General features: G+C 37.8%; 1 protein-coding gene across 1 annotated transcript; it reads right to left on the bottom strand.

Annotated features, from left to right (window-relative positions):
- Positions 1 to 378: 378 nt before the first annotated feature.
- Positions 379 to 12,513, bottom strand: LOC113074188 (interleukin-17 receptor D-like). Its single transcript, XM_026246943.1, has 12 exons — positions 12,064 to 12,513; positions 10,991 to 11,075; positions 8,364 to 8,522; positions 5,942 to 6,060; positions 5,620 to 5,743; positions 5,432 to 5,470; positions 5,195 to 5,340; positions 4,990 to 5,064; positions 4,361 to 4,427; positions 3,999 to 4,148; positions 3,698 to 3,870; positions 379 to 1,924 (listed from the first exon to the last, which is right to left on the bottom strand). Exons 1-12 carry the CDS (start codon positions 12,178 to 12,180, stop codon positions 1,409 to 1,411), a joined length of 1,770 nt encoding a protein of 589 aa, XP_026102728.1. The 5' UTR covers positions 12,181 to 12,513; the 3' UTR covers positions 379 to 1,408.
- Between the last annotated feature and the right edge of the window lie 80 nt (positions 12,514 to 12,593).

Below are 12,593 nucleotides of genomic sequence, written 5' to 3'. Positions count from 1 at the left end.
CTGCAGTTAAGCTTAGCATATTCTTGTTAAAAAAAAAAATCTGGTTATTGCTCCAATGGGTTATTATGCTCCTGTGTGACTATTTACTGAAATAGTTCAATGGAAAACATGCTAGAAGAAAGTGTAGCCCAAAGTGAAAGATTTCATTCTAAAGTAGTAGTCCACAATTGAATAAGGGTGAACGTTTAAAATACAAAAAAAACACCTGCATTGGTTTTTGTGTGTGTGTTACGCTAAACTTGAACTCATTCTTGTTGATGTTGCCAAGTTTCCAACTGCTTTAGCAAGATATAACAAGATTTAGTGGCAATGGAATTTACAATTGTTTTACTGTATTCTGGAAAGACAATTATTTGCCATTGATCAAATGCAAAAAAAAAATGTTTATGTAATAAATGTAATGTTGTGTTGATACATTTCATATTCATAACTCAAGGCTCTCTAATAGGAGGTATTTTGTGTGAAGACCCAGCTGTTTCAGATTGTACACCAATTCAAAAACATCATGTATCAGTCAGACAAAATAGCCCTAGATATTTACAAAAGCAATGAAAGTTTATTTTTAAAACATCATGCATTCATACAGTTTCCCAAACATTTTATGTAACTATTAAAGCATTAGCTTATACAGAGATGTTAAAACACTGCAAACATGGGTGTGTTTTTAATTGTGTCTGAATTTCCTTGCATTATAAAAATAAAATGGTTACGCATTACACAAATACAAAGAGCCTTGAATTTTATAGTGTAAGACCATGCACTGATGTCACAATATATTTTGTTACAATAAAATGTAGTTATATACCTTCATGTTATACAAAGACAGATTTTTGCAAAGCAATACAATTGTGAGAAACTGGCACTATACAATACATAATAAAGGTAATTAAAAATGTAATTTTAGGTCAGCAAACATAAAATTTTAAAGTCATTCACAGCAAAATTGTCCGAGATTGTCCTCTTTTTCCATTTGCAGTGGAAGTGCATGCAATTACTAAGAATATTCACTGTAACATGGTGTTTAACATGCATGAACTTAAGCAACAGGACCAAAAAAAACAACAACCGGCAAGTCAAATACACATTTATATGAAGAAATCATTCACAGCATTCAGTCACCTCAATATACTTCAGGATCCCTCTTATATATTTTTCACAACAATTTAAAGTGGCTCAAGATGCAATTGAGTTAAAATTAGATGGTGCTTTTTATAGTCTGGCATTCAAAAATCAGGAAAATGTAAAGATGTAAATCAGGAAAGTTAGATAACTAATAGCAGCTATGGAAGTCCTGGTGGAATCCGTCTGTAAAAATCAACCTACCTAAAGGACTGTTTCCAAATAGCACACTTCCCTTTGTTTTGTCAGAATGGCGTGAGTCCATTAATTGATACAGTTTTTGAAGTCCTTATGAAATGATTGGAATTCCTACATGTTCCTCATCAGTAGGCTCCTCTGAGAACCGTGCCGTGGCCTCCTGGATGGCTAGCTGTAGTGCAGCCCCAGCTGGGAGTTTACAATAACCACTTTCTGAAATGTTGTCCACCTGTAGGTAAACTCCGGGCTTCTGCAAAGCCACTCCGTGAAGATGGGAGAAGAGCAAGGGTAGGTCTTTAGTCAAGGTGTACCTTGAAGCGAGACGTAGTGCTGCTGGGATATCAGACTCTTGCGAGTACTCAAAAGTGGCCACCATGTATTTGGAGAGGTCTCGACCCAATGCTTTGGCTTGGCACAGCTCCTCTCCGATCATGGAAACGATAGCCAAAGCAGTGTTCTCTAATGGTTCCTCATCCTCAGACTGGTTCTGAAGTAGACCTTGTGAGCAGATGACCAACACAAAGTCACACTTATTCAGTCTCCTGCAGTGCCATCCCATACTGCCCTCCTCCATAATACTCAAGACCTCCCACAAGTCCAAATGCACCTGAACAGAAAAAGAAGTATTAACAATAAATTTAATTAAAGGGGTCATATGATGCCGCTAAAAAGAACATTATTTTGTGTATTTAGTGAAATGAAATATGTTTATGAGGTTTAAGATTAAAAATACACATTATGTTCCACATACTGTACATTATTGCTTCTCCCCTATGCCCCGCCTTCTGAAACGCATCGATTATCACAAGGCTCATCTCTCTGAAAAGCGAGGTGTGCTGTGATTGGCCAGCTATCCAGCATGTTGTGATTGCCTGAATGCCTCAAGCGTGTTACGGAAATATTTCGCCTCTTAACATATTGTGAAGCCTTGTCCAGCCGGTGCGACGAGACAAACACATAAAACCCATTATAAACGTGATATAAACATGATTTCTAGGCGTGTTTTCTTTTGTAGTTTTGCTTTCTCAATGAAACAGCATCACACACCGCGGTCTTGAGTGAGCAAAGGCCGGATGCCTAGAGTAAGCCACGGCCAGCTTGAGTGTGCAGAGGCGGGCGTCTTGAGAACGATGCAGCAGGCGGATTCTGCGAAGGAGTGTACCTTGGGCTTGTGGCAACCACATGGTACGACCCCAGGCTGGACGCTGCTTCGTCCATGGGGAAAGCCGATTTGGTGATCCAAAGTGTAAAGTTGATGTATTTCCTCAGCGATCAGCACGGATCAGCTCCAGACATGACGAAGCAGATATCGTCCTCTTTTGGAAGGACGAACAAAGTAGTTTCACTTTCACAGTGAAACACACAGCGTCAATATGACATGGTTGCAGCAGCAAAAACAATACTACAACGAGAATAAAAGGTACGCCTTATTTATTTGCGTGAACATCTGGGCGGCATTACGCAACTATTCCCACATAGTGACGTAGACATGTGGGGGCGTGTTAGAACGAGCCGTTTCAGGGGGCGTGGACGAGTGTTAACTTTTATAAAGAATATCTTTTTGGATTTGAGACTTAAGTCGTTGAAACTTTACAGATCTTCTTTATTCACCAAGAGCTTGTAACACTCCAAAGAGAAAGGAAAATTTTAAATTGCATCATATGACCCCTTTAAGAAATGGAGGCAAAATAACCTTGTATAGACATTATTTTTTAATGAATTCTAATAATTACATTTTTAAATGTGTCAATTTTATTTATTTATATCTTTAAAATTATTTTTTTCATTTTACATTTTTATGGACAAAAAAAAAAGACTATCGAAGAGTAGTATAGTGTATCCCTCTCATAAATAACAAGGGAAATCTTACATTTTAACTAAAATAAAATTAAATTCAAACTTATTAAAAATAAATAAATGAATAAAGCTAATTAATATAGCTTACTAATGAAAATTAAAACAGGAAATATATATATATATATATATATATATATATATATATATATATATATATATATATATATATATAAAAGCTATTAATTAGATTACATTTTTTATACAAAACAAAACAATAACAATTAAGGAACAAGACTACAATATTTATTAATCCATCCATCTCAAAACTGCTTAACCTCTGTAGGGTCACACGTATGCAGGAGCCTAAATACTATAATAATAATAAAAATACTAAATAGCAAAAAAAATATATAAATCCTTAAATATTCAAAATAATTCATGACGTAACTTCTACAATGTGCAGCAGATACATATCTATTAATACATAAAATGTCTAGTAATCTCAAACAAATGTAATTTAGGGTTTCATGACCATATAATAAATATCAGTGTCTTTTGTATGATTTAATCTTAATACACTTACTTGGGTAGCCATGTGCTTCTGCAAAAACACAGCTAGTTGCAGCACGACTTTGACGTGGGCAGGACCATCATTACTTGAGTAGCAAATCAGGAGGCGAGGGGGGCGGGCGGTTCTGTCCAGCAAAACACACTGTCCTTCATCCAGTTTTTTGTCATAGTAATGTTCAATGATCTCTGACAAACAGGAAAAAACAACCCAATTCCCCATTAATACAAAACAACATGGACATTTTAGTAGAAAACAATGTCCCAGTTTTGTTGATGACCAATTTGTCAAAGAAATACCATTAGAAAATTCAAACCTGGTCTCATTTTGGTCTGAACTGTTTTCTTTTTGAGTCGGTTCTTATAGACAACGATGAAGGTGAGCACTGCGGTAGCAGTAAGCAGGATTCCCACAGACAAGAGCACCATTAGTGAAGAGCTCTCTGTGAAGTGTGAAGTCGGCGGTTCTGATCGTGAGAAAGAAAATTACCAAACCGATTACGACACTGGGTTTTTCACTGAAGTAACAGTTTCAGTGGGTGTTGTCGATTTAAAAGCTGCCTGGCATGTTGCTCCACATGTAGGTACTGCACTTGTTGAAAGCAGTGTAAGACATTTTTCCTCCTTGTCACTGAACATGTCTTTATTGGTTTACACTAAATGTGACGGTTCAAAATACCTTCAGAACTATGTTTTATTACAACAATGAATGTTTTCCTGACTGCATCCACAACATCAGCAGCAATCTGGAGGGAGGAAAAGGACAAAAACTACTCAACATGTAATAAGATCATAAACTGCTGTTGTAAAAAAAAGAAGAAAAAAAAACAGCTGGAAGTTATACATTTAGAAAATGACAGCAAGAACTGCACAGCTACTTATTTGCAGAAGACTATTGGCACAGCGTTTTATGTCTGAATGGTTGTGACAGAATGAGAGATAAAATTACATAACTTTTGATTTAATAATAGAGTACACCAAAGCAACACACACCCATTTAAACTGGGGAAGTCGTGGCCTAATGGTTAGAGATTTGGACTTGTAATTCAAAGGTTGCAAGTTTGAGTCTCAGGGTGGCAGGAATTGTAGGTGGGGGGAGTGAATGTACAACAATCTCTCTCTCCACCCTCAATACCATGACTTAGGTGCCCTTGAGCAAGGCACTGAACCCCCAACTGCTTCCCGGGTGCCGCAGCATAAATGGCTGCGCACTGCTCCGAGTGTGTGTGTGCACTTTGGAATGGGTTAAAGAGTATGGGTCACCATACTTGGCTGTATGTCATTTTCACTTTTAAAATGAAGACTCACCTCACAGGTGTAGTTTGTATCTGCTCGGAGATTCTGCAATCGGTAGGTGTGATGTGTCTTATTGACACTGAAATCCTAGGAGGACATCAACAATCATATTCTGATTTAACAGATAAGAATTTATTTTTATTTCAATTATTTATTCATTTTACACTTCGCTACAAATATTGTACAAATCTATTCATTGTTATAAAAAAAACCTCACTGGTTTAATGCTTGTGTAATTTCGTAGGCCACCTCCAAAACATGATGAAAAATACTGATGGACTTTGAAGTTCTCGGGTGCAAGGTTAAAGGTCACGTAAACATCCCGGTTCTCCTGGTGGACTTCAACGTATCTGGGATACCAGTCTAGAATGATTGACAAAATATACATGAATGCACACATCTTATGCCTATGTGCCATGAACAACAGAATGCAAGTGATAACTACGACACTCACCTTTCTTACACTCTTCAAGGCCATTTTTTTCAGGGCATGCTGAAAACACATAAGAAGTGCTTGACAGGTTTATTAAAAGTTGACAACTGATTTCCTAAATGTGCGGTGGCAGGTTGTCAACACTGCTTATACCTATAAAACTAATTACAGGGTTTGTTTCTTTGTTTTTTAACCAGAGAAACTCTTACTGCGTGTGAAAAACAGTTTCCTCTGATAGAACTGGTCCCACTGCTCAGGGACGGGCAGTGCCATGACAGTCACGACGTACTCGCTATCCAAAGACAGATGTGTGAAGGGATCTGAGTGATACACCTGTGGAAATATGTTAAATGAACTGAACATTAGGCACATGCAATAGAAAGCCATAAAGAAAAAACAGGGTTCAAATAGCTCAACATATAAAAGATGTAGAATGTGGGGCTGTCTGTCGATTTAATGTGTTAATCTAGAATTAATTTTGGAAAAATTATTGTACAGTTTTTATTAAATAATAAACATTATTTAACATACCCTCTGGGCATGTGCAGGGGTGAGCGATAGATTGGTACCCAGAAGAAAGAGCTGACATAAGACCTGAGACCCACCAAGAGCCTGAAGGGTCACTTGAAATCCACGTAAGAATGCAATACCTGTGTAAATCAGTCAAATACTTAGATCGAGATATAGACAGAATGATAGACAGATGGACAGAAGGATAGTTGTTTGGAATTAAATGTATTGCCATATTAGATTTATCGGCTATTACATGGCAGATACAGATTGAACTGTGAGGAGGTTCAGAGTCTGGAAGGAAGAAAACAGGGTTGGCTTGCTTAGACTTTTTGAGTTTTTATTAACTCCAAAGGAACAAAACTGTGCGTTTCCAAAAACATCTGGAAGCAAGAGTTTCTTGCTTTGCCTAAACGTCTTAGGTCACTCGATACAACCTATCTTTTAAAAAAGAAAATTAAGGACAGTGGCTGAGCCAGATGTAGAAGCTGCCCATCGACAGAACAGACCTGTTTAAATGCATTTTTCAACATTTCAGCCTGGGACTGTTCCAGGAGAAAATCATCCCGCACTGTGAGGATTAGCTTCTTGACAGCGCTCTGTTCCTCTGGCTCAGGTCATTGGTCCTGGTTCACCTTCTCCTAACTGTGTGACTGCTCCTCTTCTCCATTCTCCGTTCTTCCAAGAGACATCCGCACATACAGTAAATAACCTAATAAATGACTAAAAGCTGGACAATTTGTCTCCAAAATTAGTTGATGTCTGAGGTGCGGGCTAACTCCATCCGCCACACTATGCTTTTGTCCTGAAATTGAATAGCAAATTACATTAAGGGATACTTCACCACACCCCAATGCCCACAACGCACCTGAACCACTCAGCTCTTACTCAATGGCTCGGGCTGAATAAGGGTTTGATGAATCAAGGCTTGGTTACATCCTGAATCCTTCGAAGCCTGATAAGTACCCCCCTTGATAATATTTGGTACAACCCAGCTTGATCAGGGGCAGCCTACGGTGTGTCTGGAGCCCAGATCAATGTCCCCATCTCCATCACCAGACACCGATCAACATAGTGTCCTGGATCCCCACAATGCCAACAGGCTGACCCAGACCACCCTTGTGGCAGAAAGAGGGTCAAGGCATTGACTCGTTCGGCCTGGCCCGCTACCTAGCCCCTGGGTGGGGCTCTCAGGCCAGCTGTAGGTTCAGGAGCCAGACCATACCTCCATTGGGGGTTGGGCTCAAGGAGGGAGATTTCCACTGGAACTAAGGGAAGGGACCGGTCTAGAGGAACAGGGAGCTGGGGAAACCAAAAGGAAGTGGAGAGAGAGAGAGATCGTTGATAGTGACTCGCCAACCTCTGGGGGACGCCACTATCTGGTCCTCCGCCAGTTGAATGGCTAGGTCCAGCATCACTGGGTGACGGAAATGGACCCAACAGCCACCTGCGGCAGATGTCCTGAAGCTGCTGAGCCATCACAAAGACTAGTCACTGTACCCCAGGTCTAACGGTCTGAAGCTCTAGTGCTGGTGCTGCTGCACAGGGCTAAGGCCGGCCCACCGAACCAGGAGGTTCTGGACTGGCAGCTATTATGCAGCCAACTTTGCCTCTTGCGAAAGTAGCAGGATGAGGCACATTTGGCAATTGGACTGGAGCCACCCACATGTCTCAGTGATCCTCTCAAATATGTTGATAAATGCCTCCTAATCATTCTGAGGACCCATCTTGTTTAAAGGCACACGAGTGGGCAGGGGTGGGGCAGATGGGAGACCCCCCAGCCCAAACCTCCCAGTCCATCCAGCTCTGGAACTGTCTGCGATCCTCCCGCTGTGCCTGGCCAAATGCTTGGAATTGACATTCCTGATCATACCTTGTGTCTATTGGTGCAGGATGGTGTTCTTGGTGGAGTCTCCCGTCTCTCTCTCCCACTGCGGAACTAATGATTAGGCGCTTTATGTATGAGGGTGGCATTTGGCATTCACTGATTCTTTCTGCAAGAGCTTGTTTAGGAGTTAAAGTAAAGTGACAGCAGAGAGCTGTGAACACACACACCGTGAACACACACCCTTAGCAGTGGGGAATCATTTTGCTGCAGCACCTGGGGAACAACTCTGGGTTTGCACGAGGTCACCTCAGTCATGGGTACTGTAGAGTGTGCTGTTCATTCACTCCTCCCACATACAATTCCTAATGATAGATTTATAGATAGAACAATAGTCAGACCAATAGATAGACAGACAGCCATAGACAGAATGCAAGATAATATAGCAATAGATACAGACGGACAGAATGATTGACAGACAGGCAGATCAATAGACAGAATGTTAGATAAATAGAACAATAGATACAGACAGACAAACAGACAGAACGATAGACAGAACAACAGATCTAGACAGAAAGATAGATGAATGGATGGATGGATGTGTTGTATCTACATTACCGTATAGGCTTGGGTTCCATGACACAGTAATAGCATCATATGTTGGTTCTTCATTGGCTTCAAACTCAATCTGAATATTGCGTGGTGCATGTACATAATGCTTGCAGACCTCTGGGGTTTCCTCACCTAGAAAAGAGTGACAAGGCCAAGGCACACAACCTGGCCAATGAGAGGAGTTACTACACAGTAATACTAAATGTGCAGCTGTTGTCTTAACGGACTGTTCATTTTACACCTAGTGAAATTTCTTGTACCTTTGTATAGATTGGAAAACATTTTTTTACCGTAAATTACCATTATAATTTTAAATTGCATAAATGTAAATGTACATTTTTTTTTTTTAGTTTGTTTTGTTTTTTAACAAAACAACATTACTGGTAATATTGTAGAGTTGTATATCTATAACCAGTGTTTGGTGTAATGCAAGTTACGTAATCCGGTTACTTTTTTTCAAGTAGCCTAATTAGTAAAGTAATACATCACTTTTTAATTTATAAGAAAATATCTGAATAACTTTTTCAAATAAGTAACGCCAGTTACTTTCTTTTCCCATTTATACTGACAGCTCTCCTCCTGTCCCCATGTTGAGAGAAATCAGGAGTAAGCGCAGAGGTTTTTTTTTTTTTTTTTTTGGATTATTCGAAAGTTGTACTTCATTTTTTTGTTTTTATACTTTATTGTCAACAAGTAGCATGTACAGTGGCATATCCCACTATATAACAAAAACATTTCACATGCCTCAAAAATAAGAAACAATTAATTAAAAAGAAGAGCGGATACATAAGCTTCAGTTTACAGACAAATATATTTTATTCATATATTTACATTTCCATAGGATACAATGCAATTTTAATACAGAAAATATACTTTGCAGGTCAGACCTATAATTTATTTATTTATGTGAAAATATTAAATGAGCAGCTTATATTACTGTTGTGTGTGAGTTGGATTCTAAGATCTGAAAATGCATTTACTTACCTCAGTTGCACACAAACAGATTTTATATTCCTCAAAATGAATAAAAAAACAGTGAAATAAAAACTCAAAACCTACAATAATGTTAATGCAAATATCCTTTATATATTTAATGACTTGTTGCTGACCATCAATGATTAAATTCAACCATACTAAATCAAATTGATTTTAGATAAACATAACATCCGTGTTTAATTTTTTCTTTTTTTAATGCTGAAAAGTGTTGAACTTTCTTATCCTGCATCATATTCTTCAAGCAATCCAAAATGGCAGCACAGCTGAAAGGTTTGTTTGAGGTGCGCCCTCTACTGTACAGGTGTGAATTTACATTTTCTTCAGCCTGGAGCTTATTCATTTCACTTTTGGTGTGCAGGGGCTTTTTCACATTTGCCAAAAATATAATCTTTTATTTTATAAAAACAAACAAGCAAGCAAGCAAAGCCCAGATGAGAAAAAGTAACACAAAATTTATAATTACTTTCCATTAAAAAACTAATGCAATTACCGTATTTTTTTTTATAAGTCGCATCAGTCCAAAAATACATCATGATGAGGAAAAAACATAAGTTGAGACGGTAATGTTTTTCTCTTGGTTAATTTCTCTCGGTTCATGTCAAATTAATTTTGATAAATAAGTCGCACCTGACTACAAGTCGCAGGACCAGCCAAACTATGAAAAAAAGTGTGACTTATAGTCCGGAAAATACGGTAGTTACTTTTTTAGGGAGTAAAGCAATAATGTAATGCATTACTTTTAAAAGAAACTTTCCCCAACACTGTCTATAACACAACAACAACAATTTCACAGTCATGTATTCTGAAGAAAGCATTTAAAGTTAGTACACCTTCTATAGATTAACAATTAGGTAAATTGTTGAACAGTAGAATTCTTGCAGATGTAGTCGCAGTTAAAAACAGCCGAAAACATCAGACAGAGAATCATAATGAGCTCATCTTGGAAAGCATCTGGAAAGAACAATCATACATATGTATACAGATATATCTTGGCTCAAGTAAATCCAAACATAAAAATGATTCCCACAAATGCTGCACCTGATTAAACCGCAAACCAACGTGTTTTGTTTAGTGAAATTATCGCAACAACTGGAGATACAAATCTAACAGAGAGTAATGTTCCTACATCACGCAACCTGTAGAAGACTGCTTAATTAATTCTTACACAACATGTGCAAACAATTCTAAATAGCTGTACAAATACAAATCATAATTTTGGTATGTGTCAGCACTGATTGCTGTAAAAGAAAATGTAAACACCTTTCTCCAAATGTTTTCATTTAGTGAAGCAGTGGATGTAAGTCTTCTAGGCACAACATGCATCAATTAAACACTCACACACACACACCAGCAAGACTTCAACAATCATTTACTTCTTGTCTTAAATCTCAAAAATAAAGCTAAAAAGACAACAATTGAATCAAATGTAAAGCTATAAAACAAAGCTCACCTCATTGATGGTTTATCTACAACATTGTACATTGACACAGGTTGTACAGGTACATTGTACAGGTTGTTTTAAGTAAATGTCTATCACGCTTGCTCAGCAATCAAATGACTTACATGAGTTCCAGAGCTGGATTTTGTTGTTTCATTAGGTCTAGGAGTGCTAATAACGGGACATAACAATGACTTACTTCCAAAAGGGCTGGAGGACGGAATGCTGGGAGATATCTGTACATCGTCTGCTGAGATTCTGCAGTATTCACATCTGGGATCTCCCTGAAAATACATTGTACTCTTTAATATATATATATATATATATATATATATATATATATATATATATATATAGCAATTTTAAAAAAGATAGAATGGATTTTGCTTTGCCTTTGTGCTTAAACATGCAAATACTACGATTCATCCTATAATAAAACTAAACAAGGCTGATAGTATAAAAAATGCACACTTATGCACATGATCTGAAGAAACCTGAAAAACCAGATACAGAAGATGGTCTCAGAAATCTTCAGGGAGCATTAGAGTGAAACAAATGAGCAAAAAGAAAGCTGCAGATACAGATAAATATCATGAAATGAGATTAAAATGCTCTTAATCTGGGAGAACAACTGTTAGGAGTAAAAGTGAAGCTTGCGCGGTGAATAGGAAAAAAAGTGTATTACATTTTACATTTTGGGGTCCGAATCAAATATACAAAATTACATTTACAAAAGAGATTTTATACGCATATTACAGGCAAGTGTCTACTTCAATGTTTTAAGTAACTTTTGTGAAAATAAAATGTCCCATCGTCATTCAGTGTAACAGATATATTATTGAAAAAATGAAATTGCATACTTATTCTGGTATTCTAATGTATGAAAAACACATAAAGGTGCATTAAACTTTTATTATTATGCTAAAATAAAATATAAAAATATATAAATAATACATAGATGACAATTTTAAAAAAATTGTGTGTATGACAATATTTCTAAAACTTCATTTCCAAAACTTTCATTTTCACATCCACATATTCATCAGATTCTCATTAGGGAAATTTGAGCCCCAACTTTTTGATATATATTTTTTCTTGGTCATGTTTAATCAGGACATTTAGTGTGTGTACTACAATATTTATTTTGTATTTGGTGATATTGCCTCGAGAATCTAACATTAATGCTTTGCAGAACGGATCAAAAAAAAAAAAGCACAACTGATTACTTAAATTTTAACACACTAATCTGCAAGTCAAAATATGAAGTCTTACCCGACGGATGCATTCAAGCGTGCAGTTCTGAGGTCTGCAAGACATTTGTTCACCATGGGCACAGAGGGACAAGCTGACCAACAGAAGCAGATGAAGGATAAGCATGGGTGGCCGCATCCCGCTCCCTTCAGGTGTCTGAAGAACCCTGAAAACTGTCTTCAATCCCCAGCACAGCTACGTCCTCGAAGCAGATAAGCCGTCTTAGGTCTCGTGAAGAGCTAAAGATCAGTTGAGTAAAAGTGGAATGGGAGGAGGTAGGCAAAGGGTTGGGATTAAAAACAACAGCAACTGAGGGTGTGGTGGCCTGGGGGGAAATATTAGAGCTGAAGACGCTGTCAAAATACATCTGCTGTGCCACCAGGTATGCTTAACCTGCTATCCTGTCTGTTTTGAAGTTGTTTTTGGCTTTGCACTCAACAGTGCAAATGGAATAATGACCTTAATAACCTCACACCACCACATATTCCTGCAGAACTAACAAGCCAACGGCCAAAAACAACATTCTGCATCTGTGTAAATTATATTGGGGT

The sequence above is a fragment of the Carassius auratus genome, unplaced genomic scaffold, assembly GCF_003368295.1.
Source record: "Carassius auratus strain Wakin unplaced genomic scaffold, ASM336829v1 scaf_tig00013818, whole genome shotgun sequence".
In the NCBI taxonomy this organism is placed as follows: domain Eukaryota; kingdom Metazoa; phylum Chordata; class Actinopteri; order Cypriniformes; family Cyprinidae; genus Carassius; species Carassius auratus.
Note: the sequence above shows the minus strand (reverse complement) of the source record. Positions and strands in the feature narration are given on the sequence as shown.

Coding starts and splice junctions, on each gene's coding strand:
- LOC113074188 (XM_026246943.1), bottom strand. CDS start 12,180: ATGCGGCCACCCATGCTTATCCTTCATCTGCTTCTGTTGGTCAGCTTG. Junction 5,744..5,941: donor CCCCTGCACATGCCCAGAGG/GTATGTTAAATA, acceptor ATATTTCCACAG/GTGTATCACTCAGATCCCTT. Junction 5,471..5,619: donor GAAACTGTTTTTCACACGCA/GTAAGAGTTTCT, acceptor ATGTGTTTTCAG/CATGCCCTGAAAAAAATGGC.